Genomic DNA, 25,406 nt, shown 5'->3' on the forward strand with positions numbered 1-25,406 from the left:
TACCATCAAAACCCTCCCGACAGATGTCCATACAGCCTCTGCTTTAACGCCTCCAGGGAAGGAGACTCGTTGTTGTTGTTGTTGTTGTTGTTGTTGTTGTTGTTGTCGATGATGAATCCTAGAGTTGGAAGAGACCCTCAAGGATCATCCAGTTGAACCCCCTTCTGCCAGGCAAACCCTCCCGAAAGATGGCCATACAGCCTCTGCTTAAAACCCCCCAGAGAAAGAGACTCGTTGTTGTTGTTGTTGTTGAATCCTAGAGTTGGAAGGGACCCTGAAGGACCATCCAATTGAACCCCCTCCTTCTGCCAGGCATGAAGATCCCATCAGATGCCATGTTCTTATGCTGTTGTTTATCCGAGAGCAGCAGGGTTTCTCTGTCGCTTGCAAAATCGTCTATAGCTTGCTAAGTATAGAGAGAGGCGAGCTGGCACTGCTTTGCTGGCAGAGCTTTTCCCCCCTTGCGTTCGTTTCCAGCTCTTCGGAGCGAAGGATGACCACATTTTCCTCCTCCGTTCCTTTTGGTCTCTTGATAAGTGCCTGAGAGCTTGGCACCCGTTCACCTGGCATGGCCGGCATTTGCGACTGTGCTATTAAAGCCTATATATATATATACTGTAATGTTAGACTATTTTTTCATGTCAGGAGCAACTTGAGAAACTGCAAGTCGCTTCTGGTGTGAGAGAATTGGCAAGGACGTTGCCCAGGGGACGTTGCCTGGATGTTTTTGATGTTTTACCATCCATATGGGAGGCTTCCCTCATGTCCCGATATGGGGAGCTGGAGCTGACAGACGGAGCTCACCCTCGCTCTCCCTGGATTCAGACGTCCAACTGGTCAGCCTTTAGTCCTGCTGGCAAAAGGCTATGACTTTGAGAGGCTGGAGTTTGAATCCCCACTTGACCACGTAAACCCACTGGATGGCCTTAGGCGAGTCATACATTATTATTATTATTATTATTATTATTATTATTATTATTATTAATGATAAATGTTTTTATAATACCACTTTTGAGTTTCTTCGTGGAGAGAGAAAGTGGGCTATAAATAAACATAATAATAATAATAATAATAATAATAATAATAATAATAAATATTTTTACAATGCCACTTCAAGTCTCTTTGTGGAAAGAGAAAGTGGGCTATAAATAAACATAATAATAATAATAATAATAATAATAATAATAATAATAAAGTATTTGACTCACTGCCACATTGTTGGATAATCAAATGTCTAGATGTCATCGGGGTTTGTGAATAATAATAATAACAGCCAGCAGAGTGATCTTGAATGCTGTGGACTCGTCTTGCTGTGTTTCAAATAATAATAATAATAATAATAATAATAATAACAATATTAATAACAATAATAATAACAATAATAATAGTAACAATAATAATAATCCTAGACTCTTGGGAAGGGTCTGACATGTGATCCAATTCAACAGATGGCAAAGAGATCTTGTTTTCTGTGGACTCATCTTGTTGTGTTTCCAATAATAATAATAATAATAATAATAATAATAATAATAATAATAATCCTAGCCACTTGTGAAATGTCTGACGTGTGATCCAATACAACAGACGGCAAAGAGATCTTGTTTTGCTGTGGACTCATCTTGTTGTGTTTCCAATAATAATAATAATAATAACAATAATAACAATAACAATAATAGTCCTAGACACTTGGGAAATGTCTGACGTGTGATCCAATACAACAGCCAGCAAAGAGATCTTGTTTGCTGTGGACTCATCTTGTTGTGTTTCCAATAATAGTAATAATAGTAATAATAATAATAATAATAATAATAGTCCTAGACACTTGGGAAGTGTCCGACATGTGATCAAATTCAACAGCTGGCAAAGAGATCTTGTCTGTTGTGGACTCATCTTGTTGTGTTTCTAATAATAATAATAATAATAATAATAATAATAATAATGCATTTGTCTCACTTCCACATTGCTGGATCATCAAATGTCTAGATGTCATCGGGGTTTGTGAATAATAATAATAACATCCAGCAGAGTGATCTTGTCTGCTGTGGACTCATCTTGTTGTGCTTCCAATAATAATAATAATAATAATAATAACAACAACAACAACAACAACAATAACAATAATAATAACAATAATAATAACAATAATAATAATCCTAGACACTTGGGAAGAGTCCGACGTGTGATCCAAGACAACAGCCAGCAAAGTGATTTTGTTTGCTGTAGACTCATCTTGTTGTGTTTCTAATAATAATAATAATAATAATAATAATAATAATAATAATAGTCCTAGACACTTGGGAAGTGTCCGATGTGTGATCCAATACAACAGCCAGCAAAGAGATCTTGTTTGCTGTGGACACATTTTGTTGTGTTTCTAATAATAATAATAATAATAATAATAATAATAATAACAACAATAATAATAATGCATTTGACTTACTTCCACATTGTTGGATCATCAAATGTCTAGATGTCATCGGGGTTTGTGAAAATATTAGAACAAGCCAGTCAAGGTGGTCCCAGTGGTGATCGGCACACTGGGTGCAGTGCCTCAAGACCGTGGCTTAGACTTAAACACAATTGGCGCTGACAAAATTACCAATTGCCAGCTGCAGAAGGCCACCTTACTGGGATCTGCACGCATTATTCGCCAATACATCACACAGTCCTAGACACTTGGGAAGGGTCCGACGTGTGATCCAATGCAACAGCCAGTAGAGTGTCTGCTGTGGAGTCATCTTGTTGTGTTTCTAATAATAATAATAATAATAATAATAATAATAATAATAATAGTAATAATAGTCCTAGACACTTGGGAAATGTCCGACGTGTGAGCCAATGCAACAGCCAGCAGAGTGACTTTGTCTGCTGTGGAGTCATCTTGTTGTGTTTCTAATAACAATAATAATAATAATAATAATAATAATAATAATAATAATAATAATCCTAGACACTTGGGAAGTGTCCGACATGTGATCCAACACAACAACAGCCAGCAGAGTGACCTTGTTTGCTGTGGACTCATCTTGTTGTGTTTCTAATAATAATAATAATAATAATAATAATAATAATAACAATAATAAAGCATTTGACTCACTTCCACATTGTTGGATCATCAAATGTCTAGATGTCATCGGGGTTTGTAAAAATATTAGAACAAGCCAGTCAAGGTGGTCCCAGTGGTGATCGGCACACTGGGTGCAGTGTCTAAAGACCTTGGCCTGCACTTAAACTCATCTGGTTGTGTTTCTAATAATAATAATAATCATCATAATCATAATAATGCATTTGTCTCACTTCCACATTGTTGGATCATCAAATGTCTAGATGTCATTGGGGTTTGTGAAAATAGTAGAACAAGCCAGTCAAGGTGGTCCCAATGGTGATCGTGGATTATCAAATGTCTAGATGTCATCGGGGTTTGTGAAAATATTAGAACAAGCCAGTCAAGGTGGTCCCAGTGGTGATCGTGGATCATCAAATGTCTAGATGTCATCGGGATTGGTGAAAATATTAGCACAAGCCAGTCAAGGTGGTCCCAATGGTGATCGTGGATTATCAAATGTCTAGATGTCATCGGGGTTTGTGAAAATATTAGAACAAGCCAGTCAAGGTGGTCCCAGTGGTGATCGGCACACTGGGTGCAATGCCTCAAGACCTTGGCCTGCACTTAAACACAACAGGCGCTGACAAAATTACTATCTGCCAGCTGCAAAAGGCCACCTTACTGGGATCGTCACGCATTATTCACCGATATATCACACATTCCTAGACATTTGGGAAATGTCTGACGTGTGATCCAAGACAACAGCCAGCAGAGTGTCTGCTGTGGACTCATCTTGTTGTGTTTCAAATAATAATAATAATACTAATAATAATAATAATGTATTTGTCTCACTGCCACATTGTTGGATCATCAAATGTCTAGATGTCATCGGGGTTTGTGAAAATATTAGAACAAGCCAGTCAAGGTGGTCCCAGTGGTGATCCAATACAACACTTTGCTGTGGACTCATCTTCTTGTGTTTCTAATAATAATAATAATAATAATAATAATAATAATAATAATGTATTTGACTCACTGCCATTTTGTTGGATCATCAAATGTCTAGATGTCATCGGGGTTTGTAAAAATATTAGAACAAGCCAGACAAGGTGGTCCCAGTGGTGACTCATCTTGTTGTGTTTCTAATAATAATAATAATAATAATAATAATAATAATAATGTATTTGACTCACTGCCATTTTGTTGGATCATCAAATGTCTAGATGTCATCGGGGTTTGTAAAAATATTAGAACAAGCCAGACAAGGTGGTCCCAGTGGTGACTCATCTTGTTGTGTTTCTAATAATAATAATAATAATAATAATAATAATGTATTTGACTCACTACCATTTTGTTGGATCATCAAATGTCTAGATGTCATCGGGGTTTGTGAAAATATTAGAACAAGCCAGTCAAGGGGGTCCCAGTGGTGATTCATCTTGTTGTGTTTCTAATAATAATAATAATAATAATAATAATAATAATAATGCATTTGTCTCACTGCCATTTTGTTGGATCATCAAATGTCTAGATGTCATCGGGGTTTGTGAAAATATTAGAACCAGCCAGTCAAGGTGGTCCCAGTGGTGATTCATCTTGTTGTGTTTCTAATAATAATAATAATAATAATAATAATAATAATATACACAGGGATGAAGAAAGTTCAATGCATACTTTCCCTGTTGTCCTTTTACATACAGATGAAGGCAATTTATTCAGGTGTGGAAACTCACCGGCTGTGATTGAAGGGCATCCTTAATTAGCTGGATGTCATACACAAGTCATGTCTTGCGTTGTCTTTGACGTGTTGGCTGCCGTGCTATGATCTTAATTGACTTTGCATTAACATAGCTACCTCGAGAGCCACTGGGTCCCACCCAACAGACTCTGGGTTTGTTTACACTGCAGTTCGACTCCGCTGGAATCCTGGGAGTTGTAGTTTGGTGACCTTGTGAAACTACAACTGCCATCGCATTGAGACAGGAGGGCGGTTCTGGATCTGGTTGGACTCCCTTTCCATTTGGGTTGCTCCTATTACTACTACTATTATTACTAGTACTACTATACTAGGCAGAAGGGGGTTGCACTGTGTGGCCCCTGGGGTTGCTCCTATAGTAGTAGTTGTAGTAGTAGTAGTAGTTGCAAAGGCTGGGTGGCTATCTGTTGGGGGTGCTTTGATTGTGCTTTTCCTGCAAATTGTAAACACAATGCGGCAACACGTTTGCCCGTGCCTGTCCAATTCCATCTTTGGTGAAGTTCAGAGCGCTCTTAGATTGCAGGTGAACTATAAATCCCAGTAACTACAACTCCCAAATGTGCTCAAGCCAATTCCTCCCAAATCCCACCAGTATTGACATTTGGGCATATCGGGTATGCATGCCAAGTTTGGTCCAAATCCATCACTGCTGGTGTTCAGAGCGCTCTTAGATTGCAGGTGAACTATAAATCCCAGTAACTACAACTTCCAAATGTGCTCTAGCCAATTCCTCCCAAATCCCATCAGTATTGACATTTGGGCATATCGGGTATGCATGCCAAGTTTGGTCCAAATCCATCACTGCTGGTGTTCAGAGCACTCTTAGATTGCAGGTGAACTATAAATCCCAGTAACTACAACTCCCAAATGTGCTCAAGCCAATTCCTCCCAAATCCCACCAGTATTGACATTTGGGCATATGGGGTATGCATGCCAAGTTTGGTCCGAATCCATCACTGCTGGAGTTCAGAGCACTCTTAGATCGCAGGTGAACTATAAATCCCAGTACATACAACTCCAAAATGTGCCCAGGCCAATTCCCCTCAAATCCCACCAGTATTGACATTTGGGCATATCGGGTATGCATGCCAAGTTTGGTCCAAATCCATCATTGCTGGAGTTCAGAGCGCTCTTAGATTGCAGGTGAACTATAAATCCCAGTACATACAACTCCAAAATGTGCCCAGGCCAATTCCCCTGAAATCCCAACAGTATTGACATTTGGGCATATCGGGTATGCATGCCAAGTTTGGTCCAAATCCATCACTGCTGGAGTTCAGAGCGCTCTTAGATTGCAGGTGAACTATAAATCCCAGTACATACAACTCCAAAATGTGCCCAGGCCAATTCCCCTGAAATCCCACCAGTATTGACATTTGGGAATACCGTGTATGCTTGCCAAGTTTGGTCCAAATCCATCACTGCTGGAGTTCAGAGCGCTCTTAGATTGCAGGTGAACTATAAATCCCAGTAACTACAACTCCCAAATGTGTCCAGGCCCATTCCCCTCAAATCCCACCAGTATTGACATTTGGGCATATCGGGTATGCATGCCAAGTTTGGTCCGAATCCATCACTGCTGGAGTTCAGAGCACTCTTAGATTGCAGGTGAACTATACATCCCGGGACCTACAACTCCAAAATGTGTCCAGGCCAATTCCCCTCAAATCCCACCAGTATTGACATTTGGGCATATCGGGTATGCATGCCAAGTTTGGTCCAAATTCATCATTGCTGGAGTTCAGAGTGCTCTTAGATTGCAGGTGAACTATAAATCCCAGTAACTACAACTTCCAAATGTGCTCAAGCCAATTCCTCCCAAATCCCACCAGTATTGACATTTGGGCATATCGGGTATGCATGCCAAGTTTGGTCCAGATCCATCACTGCTGGAGTTCAGAGCACTCTTAGATTGCAGGTGAACTATAAATCCCAGTAACTACAACTCCAAAATGTGTCCAGGCCAATTCCCCTCAAATCCCACCAGTATTGACATTTGGGCATATCGGTTATCCATGCCAAGTTTGGTCCAAATCCATCACTGCTGGAGTTCAGAGCACTCTTAGATTGCAGGTGAACTATACATCCCGGGACCTACAACTTCAAAATGTGTCCAGGCCAATTCCCCTCAAATCCCACCAGTATTGACATTTGGGCATATCGGGTATGCATGCCAAGTTTGGTCCGAATCCATCACTGCTGGAGTTCAGAGCACTCTTAGATTGCAGGTGAACTATACATCCCGGGACCTACAACTCCAAAATGTGTCCAGGCCAATTCCCCTCAAATCCCACCAGTATTGACATTTGGGCATATCGGGTATGCATGCCAAGTTTGGTCCAAATTCATCATTGCTGGAGTTCAGAGCGCTCTTAGATTGCAGGTGAACTATAAATCCCAGTAACTACAACTTCCAAATGTGCTCAAGCCAATTCCTCCCAAATCCCACCAGTATTGACATTTGGGCATATCGGGTATGCATGCCAAGTTTGGTCCAGATCCATCACTGCTGGAGTTCAGAGCACTCTTAGATTGCAGGTGAACTATAAATCCCAGTAACTACAACTCCAAAATGTGTCCAGGCCAATTCCCCTCAAATCCCACCAGTATTGACATTTGGGCATATCGGTTATCCATGCCAAGTTTGGTCCAAATCCATCACTGCTGGAGTTCAGAGCGCTCTTAGATTGCAGGTGAACTATAAATCCCAGTACATACAACTCCAAAATGTGCCCAGGCCAATTCCCCTCAAATCCCACCAGTATTGACATTTGGGCATATCGGGTATGCATGCCAGGTTTGGTCCAAATTCATCATTGCTGGAGTTCAGAGTGCTCTTAGATTGCAGGTGAACTATAAATCCCAGTAACTACAACTCCAAAATGTGCTCAAGCCAATTCCTCCCAAATCCCACCAGTATTGATATTTGGGCATATCGGGTATGCATGCCAAGTTTGGTCCGAATCCATCACTGCTGGAGTTCAGAGCACTCTTAGATTGCAGGTGAACTATAAATCCCAGTACATACAACTCCAAAATGTGCCCAGGCCAATTCCCCTCAAATCCCACCAGTATTGACATTTGGGCATATCGGGTATGCATGCCAAGTTTGGTCCAGATCCATCACTGCTGGAGTTCAGAGCGCTCTAAGATTGCAGGTGAACTATAAATCCCAGTAACTACAAAATGCGCCCAGGCCAATTCCCCTCAAATCCCACCAGTATTGACATTTGGGCATATCGGATATGCATGCCAAGTTTGGTCCAAATCCATCATTGCTGGAGTTCAGAGCGCTCTTAGATTGCAGGTGAACTATAAATCCCAGCAACTACAACTCCCAAATGCGCCCAGGCCCATTCCCCTCAAATCCCACCAGTATTGACATTTGGGCATATCGGGTATGCATGCCAAGTTTGGTCCAAATCCATCACTGCTGGAGTTCAGAGCGCTCTTAGATTGCAGGTGAACTATAAATCCCAGTACCTACAACTCCAAAATGTGCTCAAGCCAATTCCTCCCAAATCCCACCAGTATTGACATTTGGGCATATCGGGTATGCATGCCAAGTTTGGTCCAAATCCATCATTGCTGGAGTTCAGAGCGCTCTTAGATTGCAGGTGAACTATAAATCCCAGTAACTACAACTCCCAAATGCGCCCAGGCCCATTCCCCTCAAATCCCACCAGTATTGACATTTGGGCATATCGGTTATCCATGCCAAGTTTGGTCCAGATCCATCACTGCTGGAGTTCAGAGCACTCTTAGATTGCAGGTGAACTATAAATCCCAGCACCTACAACTCCAAAATGTGCCCAAGCCAATTCCTCCCAAATCCCATCAGTATTGACATTTGGGCATATCGGGTATGCATGCCAAGTTTGGTCCAGATCCATCATTGCTGGAGTTCAGAGTGCTCTTAGATTGCAGGTGAACTATAAATCCCAGTAACTACAACTCCAAAATGTGCCCAGGCCAATTCCCCTCAAATCCCACCAGTACTGACATTTGGGTATATCGGGTATGCATGCCAAGTTTGGTCCAAATCCATCTCTGCTGGAGTTCAGAGCGCTCATAGATTGCAGGTGAACTATAAATCCCAGCACCTACAACTCCAAAATGTGTCCAGGCCAATTCCCCTCAAATCCCACCAGTATTGATATTTGGGCATATTGGGTATGCATGCCAAGTTTGGTCCAAATCCATCACTGCTGGAGTTCAGAGCGCTCTTAGATTGCAGGTGAACTATACATCCCGGGACCTACAACTCCAAAATGTGTCCAGGCCAATTCCCCTCAAATCCCACCAGTATTGACATTTGGGCATATCGGGTATGCATGCCAAGTTTGGTCCAAATTCATCATTGCTGGAGTTCAGAGTGCTCTTAGATTGCAGGTGAACTATAAATCCCAGTAACTACAACTCCCAAATGTGCTCAAGCCAATTCCTCCCAAATCCCACCAGTATTGATATTTGGGCATATCGGGTATGCATGCCAAGTTTGGTCCAAATCCATCACTGCTGGAGTTCAGAGTGCTCTTAGATTGCAGGTGAACTATACATCCCGGGACCTACAACTTCAAAATGTGTCCAGGCCAATTCCCCTCAAATCCCACCAGTATTGACATTTGGGCATATCGGGTATGCATGCCATGTTTGGTCCAGATCCATCATTGCTGGAGTTCAGAGTGCTCTTAGATTGCAGGTGAACTATAAATCCCAGTAACTACAACTCCAAAATGTATCCAGGCCAATTCCCCTCAAATCCCACCAGTATTGACATTTGGGCATATCGGGTATGCATGCCAAGTTTGGTCCAAATCCATCATTGCTGGAGTTCAGAGCGCTCTTAGATTGCAGGTGAACTATAAATCCCAGTAACTTCAACTCCCAAATGTGTCCAGGCCAATTCCCCTCAAATCTCACCAATATTGACATTTGGACATATCGGGTATGCATGCCAAGTTTAGTCCAAATCCATCACTGCTGGAGTTCAGAGCGCTCTTAGATTGCAGGTGAACTATAAATCCCAGTAACTACAACTCCCAAATGTGTCCAGGCCAATTCCCCTCAAAACCCACCAGTATTGACATTTGGGCATATCGGGTATGCATGCCAAGTTTGGTCCAAATCCATCATTGCTGGAGTTCAGAGTGCTCTTAGATTGCAGGTGAACTATACATCCCAGTAACTACAACTCCAAAATGTGCTCAAGCCAATTCCTCCCAAATCCCACCAGTATTGACATTTGGGCATATTGGGTATGCATGCCAAGTTTGGTCCAAATTCATCATTGCTGGAGTTCAGAGTGCTCTTAGATTGCAGGTGAACTATAAATCCCAGTAACTACAACTCCCAAATGTGCTCAAGCCAATTCCTCCCAAATCCCACCAGTATTGATATTTGGGCATATCGGGTATGCATGCCAAGTTTGGTCCAAATCCATCACTGCTGGAGTTCAGAGTGCTCTTAGATTGCAGGTGAACTATACATCCCGGGACCTACAACTTCAAAATGTGTCCAGGCCAATTCCCCTCAAATCCCACCAGTATTGACATTTGGGCATATCGGGTATGCATGCCATGTTTGGTCCAGATCCATCATTGCTGGAGTTCAGAGTGCTCTTAGATTGCAGGTGAACTATAAATCCCAGTAACTACAACTCCAAAATGTATCCAGGCCAATTCCCCTCAAATCCCACCAGTATTGACATTTGGGCATATCGGGTATGCATGCCAAGTTTGGTCCAAATCCATCATTGCTGGAGTTCAGAGCGCTCTTAGATTGCAGGTGAACTATAAATCCCAGTAACTTCAACTCCCAAATGTGTCCAGGCCAATTCCCCTCAAATCTCACCAATATTGACATTTGGACATATCGGGTATGCATGCCAAGTTTAGTCCAAATCCATCACTGCTGGAGTTCAGAGCGCTCTTAGATTGCAGGTGAACTATAAATCCCAGTAACTACAACTCCCAAATGTGTCCAGGCCAATTCCCCTCAAAACCCACCAGTATTGACATTTGGGCATATCGGGTATGCATGCCAAGTTTGGTCCAAATCCATCATTGCTGGAGTTCAGAGTGCTCTTAGATTGCAGGTGAACTATACATCCCAGTAACTACAACTCCAAAATGTGCTCAAGCCAATTCCTCCCAAATCCCACCAGTATTGACATTTGGGCATATTGGGTATGCATGCCAAGTTTGGTCCAAATCCATCACTGCTGGAGTTCAGAGCGCTCTTAGATTGAAGGTGAACTATAAATCCCAGTACTTACAACTCCCAAATGTGTCCAGGCCAATTCCCCTCAAATCCCACCAGTATCGACATTTGGGCATATCGGGTATGCATGCCAAGTTTGGTCCAAATCCATCACTGCTGGAGTTCAGAGCGCTCTTAGATTGCAGGTGAACTATAAATCCCAGTAACTACAACTCCTATAAATCAGGGTGAATTCTCCCCAAACCTCTCTAGTATGTTCAGTTGCTGATCACTTCCTTTGTTTGCCATAGAAAAGAATACGAAAAGGTTAAGGGAGAGTCAGTGGACGGGGTTATGCCAATTATTACATACCAATGGAGAGAGTCAGAAACACTGGGATGTCTGTGGTGGAGGAAACACATACAATCTAGGCTGGAATTGTCCTCCGTTTGCGACGTGCCATAGAAAAGTTTATGAAAGGGTTATGGGAGAGGTAGTGAGCAGGGTCATGCAAATTCCACACCAATGGAGAGAGTAAGGATTACTGGGATGTCCATGGTGGAGGAAATGCATGCAATCTAGGATGGATTTGTCCTTTGTTTGCCATGTGCCATAGAAAAGTGAAGGAAAGGGTTAAGGGAGAGGCAGTGGGTGAGGTCATGCAAATTCCACCCCAATGGAGAGAGTAAGGATCACTAGGATGTCTGTGGTGGAGGAAACACATAAAATCTAGGATAGAATTGTCCTCTGCGTGTTGTGTGCCTGCCGTAGAGAAGCGTAGGAAAGGGTTAAGGGAGAGGCAGTGGCTGGGCTCATGCAGATTCCACACCAATGGAGAGAGTAAGGATCACTGGGATGTCTATGGTGGAGGAAACGCCTGAAATCTAGGCTGGAATTGTCCTGTGTTTCCCATGTGCCATAGAAAAGAGTAGGAAAGGGTTAAGGGAAAGGAAGTGGGTGGGGGGCATGCAAATTCCACACCAATGGAGAGAGTGAGGATCACTGGGATGTCTGTGGTGGGTGAAACACATAAAATCTAGGATAGAATTGTCCTCTGCGTGTTGTGTGCCTACCGTAGAGAAGCGTAGGAAAGGGTTAAGGGAGAGGCAGTGGCTGGGCTCATGCAGATTCCACACCAGTGGAGAGAGTAAGGATCACTAGGATGTCTGTGGTGGGTGAAACCCATAAAATCTAGGATGGAATTGTCCTCTGTTTACCATGTGCATTGGAAAAGAGTAGGAAAGTGTTAAGGGAGAGGCAGTGGTTGGGTTCATGCAGATTCCACACCAATGGAGAGAGTAAGGATCACTGGGATGTCTATGGTGGAGGAAACGCCTGAAATCTAGGATGGAATTGTCCTCTGTTTGCCATGTGCCATAGAAAAAGGTAGGAAAGGGTTAAGGGAGAGTCAGTCGATGGTGTCATGCCAATTACATACCAATGGAGAGAGTCAGAAACACTGGGATGTCTGTGATGGGGGAAATACATAAAATCTAGGATGGAATTGTCCTCTGCTTGCTGTGTGCCATAGAAAAGAGTAGGAAAGGGTTAAGGAAGAGGCAGTGGATGGGGTAATGCAGATTCCACACCAATGGAGAGAGTAAGGATCACTGTGATGTCTATGGTGGAGTCAGAAACACTGGGATGTCTGTGGTGGGGAAAACACATAAAATCTAGGATAGAATTGTCCTCTGCGTGTTGTGTGCCTGCCGTAGAGAAGCGTAGGAAAGGGTTAAGGGAAAGGAAGTGGGTGGGGGCATGCAAATTCCACACCAATGGAGAGAGTAAGGATCACTAGGATGTCTATGGTGGAGGAAATGCCTGAAATCTAGGATGGAATTGTCCTTTGTTTGCCATGTGCCATAGAAAAGTGCAGGAAAGGGTTAAGGGAAAGGAAGTGGGTGAGGTCATGCAAATTCCACACCAATGGAGAGAGTAAGGATCACTGGGATGTCTATGGTGGAGGAAATGCCTGAAATCTAGGGTGGAAATGTCCTGTGTTCGCGTGTGTCATAGAAAAGAGTAGGAAAGAGTTAAGGGAGAGGTAGTGGTTGGGGTCATGCAGATTCCACACCAATGGAGAGAGTAAGGATTACTGGGATGTCCATGGTGGAGGAAATGCATGCAATCTAGGATGGATTTGTACTTTGTTTGCCACGTGCCATAGGAAAGGGTTAAGGGAGAGGAAGTGGTTGTGTTCATGCAGATTCCACACCAATGGAGAGTGTAAGGATCACTGGGATGTCTATGGTGGAGGAAACGCCTGAAAGCTAGGATGGAATTGTCCTCTGCTTGCCATGTGCCATAGAAAAGAGTAGGAAAGTGTTAAGGGAGAGTCAGTGGACGGGGTCATGCAGATTCTACACCAATGGAGAGAGAAAGGAATACTGGGATGCCTGTGGTGGAGGAAACCGTCACCATTAATACATTTCTTTGTGGATCTCCCATAGGCTCGGGATACGGAGACGGCGGAATTGGCGGCCATTAAAATTGTGAAAATCGACCCAGGTAAGGCTTCCTTTGGCCTTGGGGTGCCTTCTACACAGTGTAGTTAATGCGGTTTGGAACCGCTTTTGTTGCCAATGCTACGCCATGAGACAAATCCACGCGGTTTCCTTCCTCCAGGGGACGACATTGGGTCCATCCAGCAAGAGATCACCACGCTCAGGGACTGTCGCCACCTCAATGTCGTGGCCTACTTCGGCAGCTACCTCAGGTGAGGGGTTGACGTCTACACTGTCGCATTAATTCCACACCAATGGAGAGAGAAAGGAACCCTGGGATGCCAGTGGTGGAGGAAACGTGCAAGGTCTTTCGCCTCCTTGGAAACACTGGGAGGTTAAGGGAGAGGCAGTGGGCAGGGTCCTGCACATTCCACACCAATGGAGAAAGAAAGGAACCCTGGGATGTCTGTGTTTGGCACCTCTTTCTCTGCCATTGACTTTTGGAAGTTGTAGTTTTGCAAGGTCTTTCATCTCCTCGGAAACACTGGGAAACACTGGGAGGTTAAGGGAGAAAAAGTGGGCGGGGTCCTGCACATTCCACACCAATGGAGAAAGAAAGGAACCCTGGGATGCCAGTGGTGGAGGAAACATGCAAGGTCTTTCGCCTCCTCGGAAACACTGGGAGGTTAAGGGAAGGGGCAGTGGGCAGGGTCCTGCACATTCCACACCAATGGAGAGAGAAAGGAACCCTGGGATGACTGTTGCTGATTAATTTGTTTGCCTTGTGGCATAGAAAAGAATTGGAAAGGGTTAAGGGAGAGGCGGTGGGTAGGACCATGCACATTCCACACCGATGGAGAGAGGAAGGAACACTGGGATGCCAGTGGTGGAGGAAACATGCAAGGTCTTTCGCCTCCTCGGAAACACTGGGAGGTTAAGGGAAGAGGCAGTGGGCGGGGTCCTGCACAACCCACACCAATGGAGAGAGAAAGGAACCCTGGGATGTCTGTTGCTGATTAATTCCTCTGTTTGCTGTGTGGCATAGAAAAGAATAGAAAAGGGTGAAGGGAGAGGCGGTGGGTAGGATCATGCACATTCCACACCAATGGAGAGAGAAAGGAACACTGGGATGCTAGTGGTGGAGGAAACATGCAAGGTCTTTCGCCTCCTCGGAAACACTGGGAGGTTAAGGGAGAGGCGGTGGGTAGGATCCTGCACATTCCACACCAATGGAGAGAGAAAGGAATCCTGGGATGTCTGTTGCTGCTTAATTCCTCTGTTTGCTGTGTGGCATAGAAAAGAATAGGAAAGGGTTAAGGGAGAGGCGGTGGGTAGGATCCTGTACATCCCACACCAGTGGAGAGAGAAAGGAACCCTGGGATGCCAGTGGTGGAGGAAACATGCAAGGTCTTTCGCCTCCTCGGAAACACTGGGAGGTTAAGGGAGAGGCAGAGGGCAGGGTCTTGCACATTCCACACCAATGGAGAGAGAAAGGAACACTGGGGTGTCTGTTGCTGATAATTCCTCTGTTTACTGTGTGGCATAGAAAAGAATAGGACAGGCTTAAGGGAGAGGCAGTGGGCAGGGTCCTGTACATTCCACACCAGTGGAGAGAGAAAGGAACACTGGGATGCCTTCGGTGGAGGAAACACAGAAAATCTAGGATGAAATTGTCCCTGAATGAATGCCTTACCTTGAGGCAGTGGGCGGGACCATGCATATTCCACACCAATGGAGAAAGAAAGGAACACTGGGATGCCTGTGGTGGAGGAAACACATACAATCTAGGGTGAAATTGTCCCTGTATGAAAGCTTTCACTTGGGTGGCGTGCAGTGTGGTGTTTGTAGAGGACATTTGCAGGGCTCTTGAACATGTTTACACTGGGATGTCTGTGGTGGAGGAAACACATACCATCTAGGATGAAATTGTCCCCATATGAAAGCCTTCCCTTGGGTGGTGGGCAGTGTGGCGTGGGTGGAGAACATTGGCAGGGCTCTTGGACATGTTGATGGCACTCACCATAACCTGCAATGTCATTGGAGGGAGGGCCATTGGTGTCTCCTGAGTAGAGGGAGCTATGGAAGTGCAAGCCTGTCTGTGTAAGTGGACACCTCACACACACACACACACACACACACACACATATATATATTCACTTTTATTATGTGTATAGATAACAATTAATATAATAATAATAATTTATTAAATAAATAAATAAATAAATAAATTTAAATAAATAAATTTATTTAATTAAATTATAAATCAATAAATTTATTATAAATTAATAATAAATTTAAATTAATACATTTAAATCAATAAATTTATTAATACATTTAATTAAATTATAAATCTATAAATTTATTAATAAATTTATTAATAATTAATAATAAATTTAAATTAATACATTTAAATCAATAAATTTATTAATACATTTAATTAATTAAATTATAAATCTATAAATTTATTATAAATTAATAATAATAAATTTAAATTAATACATTTAAATCAATAAATTTATTAATACATTTAATTAATTAAATTATAAATCTATAAATTTATTAATAAATTTATTAATATAATAAATTTAAATTAATACATTTAAATCAATACATTTATTAATACATTTAATTAATTAAATTATAAATCTATAAATTTATTATAAATTAATAATAATAAATTTAAATTAATACATTTAAATCAATAAATTTATTAATACATTTAACTAATTAAATTATAAATCTATAAATTTATTATAAATTAATAATAATAAATTTAAATTAATACATTTAAATCAATACATTTATCAATACATTTAACTAATTAAATTATAAATCTATAAATTTATTATAAATTAATAATAATAAATTTAAATTAATACATTTAAATCAATAAATTTATCAATACATTTAACTAATTAAATTATAAATCTATAAATTTATTATAAATTAATAATAATAAATTTAAATTAATACATTTAAATCAATACATTTATTAATACATTTATTAATATAATAAATTTAAATTAATACATTTAAATCAATACATTTATTAATACATTTATTAATATAATAAATTTAAATTAATACATTTAAATCAATACATTTATTAATACATTTAATTAATTAAATTATAAATCTATAAATTTATTATAAATTTATAATAATTTATAATAATTTATAATAAATTTAAATTAATACATTTAAATCAATAAATTTATTAATACATTTAATTAATTAAATTATACATCTATAAATTTATTATAAATTAATAATAAATTATAATAAATTTAAATTAATACATTTAAATCAATAAATTTATTAATACATTTAATTAATTAAATTATAAATCTATAAATTTATTATAAATTAATAATAATTAATAATAAATTACAATAAATTTAAATTAATACATTTAAATCAATACATTTATTAATACATTTAACTAATTAAATTATAAATCTATAAATTTATTATAAATTAATAATAATTTATAATAAATTCAAATTAATAAATTTATTATTATTATTGAACTAATAATAATTAATAATAAATGTAATTAATAAATTTATTTTTATTATTATTTTATTTATTTATTATTATTATTGATTTTGGTGGTGTCTTCAGGGCACGAAGTGGGTTGGTCTGGGTGGCCTTTGGGGGTCTATGATCCTTGTTGTTTTGCTTTTTTCAGGAATGACCGGCTATGGATTTGCATGGAATACTGTGGAGGGGGTTCACTGCAGGAAATCTACCATTGTAAGTTTGGGGGTGTCATATCCTAAATCCTAAACACATCTACACTATAGAATTAATGCAGTTTGACACCACTTTAGCCTCAGTGGCTCAATGCTATGGAAACCTGGGAGAACTCAGAATATGGGACCATATTACTGTGTTGTTGTTGTTGTTTATTCGTTCATTCGTGACCTCATGTCATCCTTAATCCTATTATCTTTCAGCAACCGGACCCCTCTCCGAGAAACAGATCGCATATGTTTGCAGGGAGACTTTACAGGTGAGTTTATGCATTAGGGATGTGCAAAACGTCAGAGGTTTGCTTCGTAATTCGGAGATTCGTAATATGATTCGTTAATGCAAATCTCCAAATTACTAATTGGAATGTGACCACCGCCCTTTCCTCCGAAGCATTACAAAACGAAATGGAAGCCTCCAAAACATTTTCGGAGAGATTAAGAATGCTTTGCTGTTTCGGAAAGTTTCATAAATAATTTTCAATAAATTCCTAAAAACCAGTGGGTAACCGAAATGTTCTGAAACTTGGCAGACTTGAAGTTGTCAAAGTCGCCTACAAGTGTGCCAAGTTTCATCCTGATAGCTGTAAAAATGACAGAGAAACACTAATGGAACATATCTGAATAAAACGTTTACGAAAATTCGGAAATTGGGATTACGAAAAAAGAAAGAAAACAAAACATGGCACCTCAGAATTTTTTAAAAATTCCTAAAAATCAGTGGATGGCTGAAACGTTCTGAAACTTGGCAGACTTAAAGTCGTCAAAGTTACCTACAAGTGTGCCACGTTTCATCCTGATAGCCATAAAAATGACAGAGAAGCACTAATGGAATATATCTGAACAAAATGTTTACGAAGCTTCAGAGGTTGGAGTTACGAAACAAAACATTACCCCCTCCAAATCTTTAAAAAGTTTCCTAAAAATCAGTGGATAACTGAAACGATCTGAAACTTGGCAGACTTAAATTCGTCAGAGTTGCCTACAAGTGTGCCAAGTTTCATCCTGATAGATGTAAAAATGACAGAGAAACACTCATGGAAGAAATCTGAATGAAACGTTTACGAAATTCCTAAAAATCAGTGGATGGCTGAAATGTTCTGAAACTTGGCAGACTTAAAGTAGTCAAAGTTGCCTACAAGTGTGCCATGTTTCATCCTGATAGCCATAAAAATGACAGAGAAACACTAATGGAATATATCTGATCAAAATGTTTATGAAGCTTCAGAGGTTGGAACAAAATATTACTCCCTCCAAATCTTTAAAAATTTCCAAAAAAATCAGTGGATGACTGAAATGTTCTGAAACTTGGCAGACTTAAAGTCGTCAAAGTTGCCTACAAGTGTGCCAAGTTTCATCCTGATAGCCATAAAGATGACAGAGAAACACTAATGAAACATATCTGAACGAAATGTTTACAAAGCTTCAGAGGTTACAAAGCTTCAGAATTACGAAAAAACATTACCCCCTCCAAATCTTTAAAAATTTCCTAAAAGTCAGTGGATGACTGAAATGATCTGAAACTTGGCAGACTTAAAGTCGTCAGAGTTGCCTACAAGTGTGCCAAGTTTCATCCTGATAGATGTAAAAATGACAGAGAAACACTAATGGAAGAAATCTGAATGAAACGTTTACAAAAATTCAGAAATTGGGATTGCGAAAAAAGAAAGAAAACAAAACAGGGTCCTCAGAATATTTTTAAAATTCCTAAAAATCAGTGGATGGCTGAAATGTCCTGAAACTTGGCAGACTTAAAGTTGTCAAAGTTGCCTACAAGTATGCCAAGTTTCATCCTGATAGCCGTAAAGATGACAGAGAAACACTAATGAAAAGTATCTGAACGAAATGTTTACGAAGCTTCAGAGGTTGGAATTACGAAAAAACATTGCCCCTCCAAATCCTTAAAAATTTCCTAAAAATCAGTGGATGACTGAAACGATCTGAAACTTGGCAGACTTAAAGTCGTCAGAGTTGCCTACAAGTGTGCCAAGTTTCATCCGGATAGCTGTAAAAATGACAGAAACACTAATGAAAGTAATCTGAATGAAATGTTTACAAAAATTCGGAAATTGGGATTGCGAAAAAGGAAAGAAAACAAAACAGGGTCCTCAGAATATTTTAAAAATTCCTAAAAATCACTGGATGGCTGAAATGTTCTGAAACTTGGCAGACTTAAAGTCGTCAAAGTTGCCTACAAGTGTGCCATGTTTCATCCTGATAGCCATGAAAATGACAGAGAAACACTAATGGAACATATCTGAACAAAACGTTTACGAAGCTTCAGAGGTTGGAATTACGAAAAAAAAAAACATTACCCCCTCCAAATCCTTAAAAATTTCCTAAAAATCAGTGGATGACTGAAACGTTCTGAAACTTGGAAGACTTAAAGTCATCAAAGTTGCCTACAAGTGTACCAAGTTTCATCCTGATAGATGTAAAAATGACAGAGAAACACTAATGGAAGTAATCTGAATGAAACGTTTACGAAATTCCTAAAAATCAGTGGATGGCTGAAATGTCCTGAAACTTGGCAGACTTAAATTCGTCAGAGTTGCCTACAAGTGTGCCAAGTTTCATCCTGATAGCCATAAAGATGACAGAGAAACACTAATGAAGCATATCTGAACGAAATGTTTACGAAGCTTCAGAGGTTGGAATTACGAAAAAACATTACCCCCTCCAAATCCTTAAAAATTTCATGAAAATCAGTGGATGACTGAAACGATCTGAAACTTGGCAGACTTAAAGTCGTCAGAGTTGCCTACAAGTGTGCCAAGTTTCATCCTGATAGATGTAAAAATGACAGAGAAACACTAATGGAAGAAATCTGAATGAAACGTTTATGAAATTCCTAAAAATCAGTGGATGGCTGAAATGTCCTGAAACTTGGCAGACTTAAAGTTGTCAAAGTTGCCTACAAGTGTGCCATGTTTCATCCTGATAGCCATGAAAATGACAGAGAAACACTAATGGAACATATTTGAACAAAATGTTTACGAAGCTTCAGAGGTTGGAGTTATGAAACAAAATATTACCCCCTCCAAATCTTTAAAAATGTCCTAAAAGTCAGTGGATGACTGAAACGATCTGAAACTTGGAAGACTTAAAGTCATCAAAGTTGCCTACAAGTGTACCAAGTTTCATCCTGATAGATGTAAAAATGACAGAGAAACACTAATGGAAGAAATCTGAATGAAACGTTTATAAAAATTCGGAAATTGGATTACGAAAAAAGAAAGAAAACACAACAGGGCCCTGTAGAATCTTTAAAAATTCCTAAAAATCAGTGGATGACTGAAATGTTCTGAAACTTGGCAGACTTAAAGTCGTCCAAATTGCCTACAACTGTTCCAAATTTCATCCTGATAGCCATAGAAATGACTGAGAAACAAGACTTTAAATTTCCCTCCTTGCCACTAATGGAATGAATCAGAACAAAACATTTAAGAATTTTCAGAAATAGGGATTATGAAACAAAACAAAACAGAACCGCTTCATTTTTTTAAAAAAATCCTAAAAATCAGTGGATGACCAAAACGTTCTGAAACTTGGCAGACTTAAAGTCATCAAAGTTGCCTACAAGTGTGCCATGTTTCATCCTGATAGCCATAAAAATGACAGAGAAACACTAATGGAATATATCTGAACGAAATGTTTACGAAGCTTCAGAGGTTGGAGTTACGAAACAAAACATTACCCCCTACAAATCTTTAAAAATTTCCTAAAAATCAGTAAATGACTGAAACATTCTGAAACTTGGTCAGACTTAAAGTCGTCAGAGTTGCCTACAAGTGTGACAAGTTTCATCCTGATAGCCATGAAAATGACAGAGAAACACTAATGGAACATATTTGAACAAAATGTTTACAAAGCTTCAGAGGTTGGAATTATGAAAAAACATTATCCCCTCCAAATCTTTAAAAATTTCCTAAAAGTCAGTGGATGACTGAAATGATCTGAAACTTGGCAGACTTAAAGTCGTCAGAGTTGCCTACAAGTGTGCCAAGTTTCATCCTGATAGATGTAAAAATGACAGAGAAACACTAATGGAAGAAATCTGAATGAAACGTTTACAAAAATTCAGAAATTGGGATTGCGAAAAAAGAAAGAAAACAAAACAGGGTCCTCAGAATATTTTTAAAATTCCTAAAAATCAGTGGATGGCTGAAATGTCCTGAAACTTGGCAGACTTAAAGTTGTCAAAGTTGCCTACAAGTATGCCAAGTTTCATCCTGATAGCCGTAAAGATGACAGAGAAACACTAATGAAAAGTATCTGAACGAAATGTTTACGAAGCTTCAGAGGTTGGAATTACGAAAAAACATTGCCCCTCCAAATCCTTAAAAATTTCCTAAAAATCAGTGGATGACTGAAACGATCTGAAACTTGGCAGACTTAAAGTCGTCAGAGTTGCCTACAAGTGTGCCAAGTTTCATCCGGATAGCTGTAAAAATGACAGAAACACTAATGAAAGTAATCTGAATGAAATGTTTACAAAAATTCGGAAATTGGGATTGCGAAAAAGGAAAGAAAACAAAACAGGGTCCTCAGAATATTTTAAAAATTCCTAAAAATCACTGGATGGCTGAAATGTTCTGAAACTTGGCAGACTTAAAGTCGTCAAAGTTGCCTACAAGTGTGCCATGTTTCATCCTGATAGCCATGAAAATGACAGAGAAACACTAATGGAACATATTTGAACAAAATGTTTACGAAGCTTCAGAGGTTGGAATTACGAAAAAAAAAAAACATTACCCTCTCCAAATCTTTAAAAATTTCCTAAAAATCAGTGGATGACTGAAACAATCTGAAACTTGGCAGACTTAAATTCGTCAGAGTTGCCTACAAGTGTGCCAAGTTTCATCCTGATAGATGTAAAAATGACAGAGAAACACTAATGGAAGTAATCTGAATGAAACGTTTATGAAAATTCGGAAATTGGGATTGCAAAAAAAGAAAGAAAACAAAACAGGGTCCCTCAGAATCTTTAAAAAAAAAGATGACAGAGAAACACTAATGAAACATATCTGAATGAAATGTTTACGAAGCTTCAGAGGTTGGAATTACGAGAAAACATTACCCCCTCCAAATCTTTAAAAATTTCCTAAAAATCAGTGGATGGCTGAAACGTTCTGAAACTTGGCAGACTTAAAGTCGTCAAAGTTACCTACAAATGTGCCAAGTTTCATCCTGATAGCCATAAAGATGACAGAGAAACACTAATGGAACATATCTGAATGAAATGTTTACGAAGCTTCAGAGGTTGGAATTACGAGAAAACATTACCCCCTCCAAATCTTTAAAAAGTTTCCTAAAAATCAGTGGATAACTGAAACGATCTGAAACTTGGCAGACTTAAATTCGTCAGAGTTGCCTACAAGTGTGCCAACTTTCATCCTGATAGATGTAAAAATGACAGAGAAACACTAATGGAAGAAATCTGAATGAAACGTTTACGAAAATTCAGAAATTGGGATTGCGAAAAAAGAAAGAAAACAAAACAGGGTCCTCAGAATATTTTAAAAATTCCTAAAAATCAGTGGATGGCTGAAATGTTCTGAAACTTGGCAGACTTAAAGTAGTCAAAGTTGCCTACAAGTGTGCCATGTTTCATCCTGATAGCCATAAAGATGACAGAGAAACCTAATAGAACATATCTGAATGAAATTTTTACGAAGCTTCAGAGGTTGGAATTACGAAACAAAATATTACCCCCTCCAAATCTTTAAAGAATTCCTAAAAATCAGTGGATAACCGAAACATTGTGAAACTTGGCAGACTTATAATTGTCAAAGTTGCCCACGAATGTGCCAAATTTCATCATGATAGCCATAAAAATGACTGAGAAACAAACTGTAAAATTCCCCCCTTGCCATTAATGGAACGAATCAGAACGATAAGAAACTTTGGAAATTGGGATTACAAAACAAAACAGGACCCCTCTGAATTTTTAAAAAATTCCTAAAAATCAGTGGATGACCAAAAAATTCTGAAACTTGGCAGATTTAAAGTTGTCAAAGTTGCCTACAAGTGTACCAAATTTCATCCTGGTAGCCATAAAATTGACAGAGTAACAAGGCCTTGAATTTCCCCCCCTTGTCACTAATCAATGAAACGTTCACAAAACTTCTGAAATTGGGATTACGAAGCAAAACGAAACAGGACTGCTCCAAATCTTTAAAAAATTCCTAAAAATCAGCAGATGACCGAAAAACTTTGGAAATTTGCCAAAAATCCATGGAGAAGTCAAATGTCGTGAAATATGGCGAGCCAACAGTGGTCCATGTGTTCTACCACTGCAGCAAGTTTCATCAGGATTGGCATAAAAATGAGGGAAAATCTCCGGAAGTTTCTCCAGTGCTGGTGCATTAACAAAGTGATTCGGAAATTTCGGAAGTTTTGAAAAAAAAAATTAAATCGGAAGTGACTTTAGAATCGAACCACCAGCTCCCTTTACATCCGAAATGAGTCGTGAACTAGTAGAAGGAATCCCACTGGAGCATTGCAACACACCCAAATACCTGGGAGTCACTTTGGACCGTGCTCTGACCTACAAGAAGCACTGCCTGAACATCAAACAAAAAGTGGGCACTAGAAACAACATCATACGAAAGCTGACTGGCACAACCTGGGGATCACAACCAGACACAGTGAAGACATCTGCCCTTGCGCTATGCTACTCTGCTGCTGAGTATGCATGCCCAGTGTGGAACACATCTCACCACACTAAAACAGTGGATGTGGCTCTTCATGAGACATGCCGCATTATCATGGGCTGACTGGCACAACCTGGGGATCACAACCAGACACAGTGAAGACATCTGCCCTTGTGCTGTGCTACTCTGCTGCTGAGTATGCATGCCCAGTGTGGAACACATCCCATCACACTAAAACAGTGGATGTGGCTCTTAATGAGACAGGCCGCATTATCACAGGGTGTCTGCGCCCTACACCACTGGAGAAATTACACTGCTTAGCCGGCATTGCACCACCTGACATCCGCCGGGAAGTAGCAGCCAATAGTGAAAGGACCAAGGCAGAGACATCTCCAGCTCATCCCCTGTTTGGGTATCAGCCAGCATGTCAACGACTTAAATCAAGACATAGTTTTCTTAGATCTACAGAGACACTTGCTGGAACACCCCAGCAAGTGAGAGTCCAAAAGTGGCAGGCCCAAACCCAGCACCTCAATCCATGGGTGATACCAGATGAGAGACTCCCTCCTGGGCACTCAGAAGATGGGGCGACTTGGAAGGCGCTGAACAGACTGCGCTCTGGCACCACGAGATGCAGAACCAATCTTAAGAAATGGGGCCACAAAGTGGAATCCTCGACATGCGAGTGTGGAGAAGAGCAAACCACTGACCACCTGCTGCAATGCAACCTGAGCCCTGCCACATGCACAAGGGAGGACCTTCTTGCGGCAACACCAGAGGCACTACAAGGGGCCAGATACTGGTCAAAGGACATTTAATCAGCTACCAAGTTTGCAAAATTTGTGCTGTATTATTTTTTATCTGTGTGTTTGTTTTGATCTGTTAGAATTGTAACACAATGGTTGCTGATGACACGATAAATAAAAAGTAGCTGGAAAGAAATAAAAGTTTCATCAGGATTGCTCTAAAAATGAGGGAGAATCTCCTGAAGTTTCCCCAATGCCGGTGCATTGACGAAGTGATTCGGAAGTTTTGGAAGTTTTGATTTTTTTAAAAAATATATCGGAAGTGACTAGAATTGAACCACCAGCTCAATTTACATCCAAAATGAGTCGTGAACTAGTAGCTGGAAAGAAAGAAAAGTTAGAGCGACGGAGGCATCACTTTTTGACCAACCCTCGTGTTTCCCTTTGTCCCAATAATGGACTTTACCAAGTTTGACCTTTGAGAGGAAATTCCATTTTTCCGCCTCTTGTTCTCTCCTTTTCCTGTCTTTCCATCGGGGAAAAACCAGCTTTAGCAAGAGCAATGACACCACTTTTCCTCCCTTCTGCAGATACTCTCTGTGCTCGGATATTATTACGAACAGATCATAGAATCATAGAATCAAAGAGTTGGAGGAGGCCTCATGGGCCATCCAGTCCAACCCCATTCTGCCAAGAAGCAGGAATATTGCATTCAAATCACCCCTGACAGATGGCCATCCAGCCTCTGCTTAAAAGCCTCCAAAGAAGGAGCCTCCACCACACTCCGGGGCAGAGAGTTCCACTG

The 25,406-nt window shown here is 40.0% G+C and overlaps 1 protein-coding gene across 1 annotated transcript in view; it reads left to right on the forward strand.

The window, feature by feature from the left end:
- The window catches only part of MAP4K2 (mitogen-activated protein kinase kinase kinase kinase 2), a 73,048-nt gene that overhangs the window by 5,452 nt on the left and 42,190 nt on the right, over nucleotides 1–25,406 (forward strand). Inside the window, exons 2-5 of the mRNA XM_067472541.1 lie at nucleotides 13,454–13,511; nucleotides 13,629–13,719; nucleotides 17,139–17,203; nucleotides 17,407–17,462. Of these exons, the coding sequence (XP_067328642.1) occupies nucleotides 13,454–13,511; nucleotides 13,629–13,719; nucleotides 17,139–17,203; nucleotides 17,407–17,462 (270 nt within the window). The remainder of the gene's footprint in view (nucleotides 1–13,453; nucleotides 13,512–13,628; nucleotides 13,720–17,138; nucleotides 17,204–17,406; nucleotides 17,463–25,406) is intronic.

The sequence above is a fragment of the Anolis sagrei genome, chromosome 12 (assembly GCF_037176765.1).
Source record: "Anolis sagrei isolate rAnoSag1 chromosome 12, rAnoSag1.mat, whole genome shotgun sequence".
In the NCBI taxonomy this organism is placed as follows: domain Eukaryota; kingdom Metazoa; phylum Chordata; class Lepidosauria; order Squamata; family Dactyloidae; genus Anolis; species Anolis sagrei.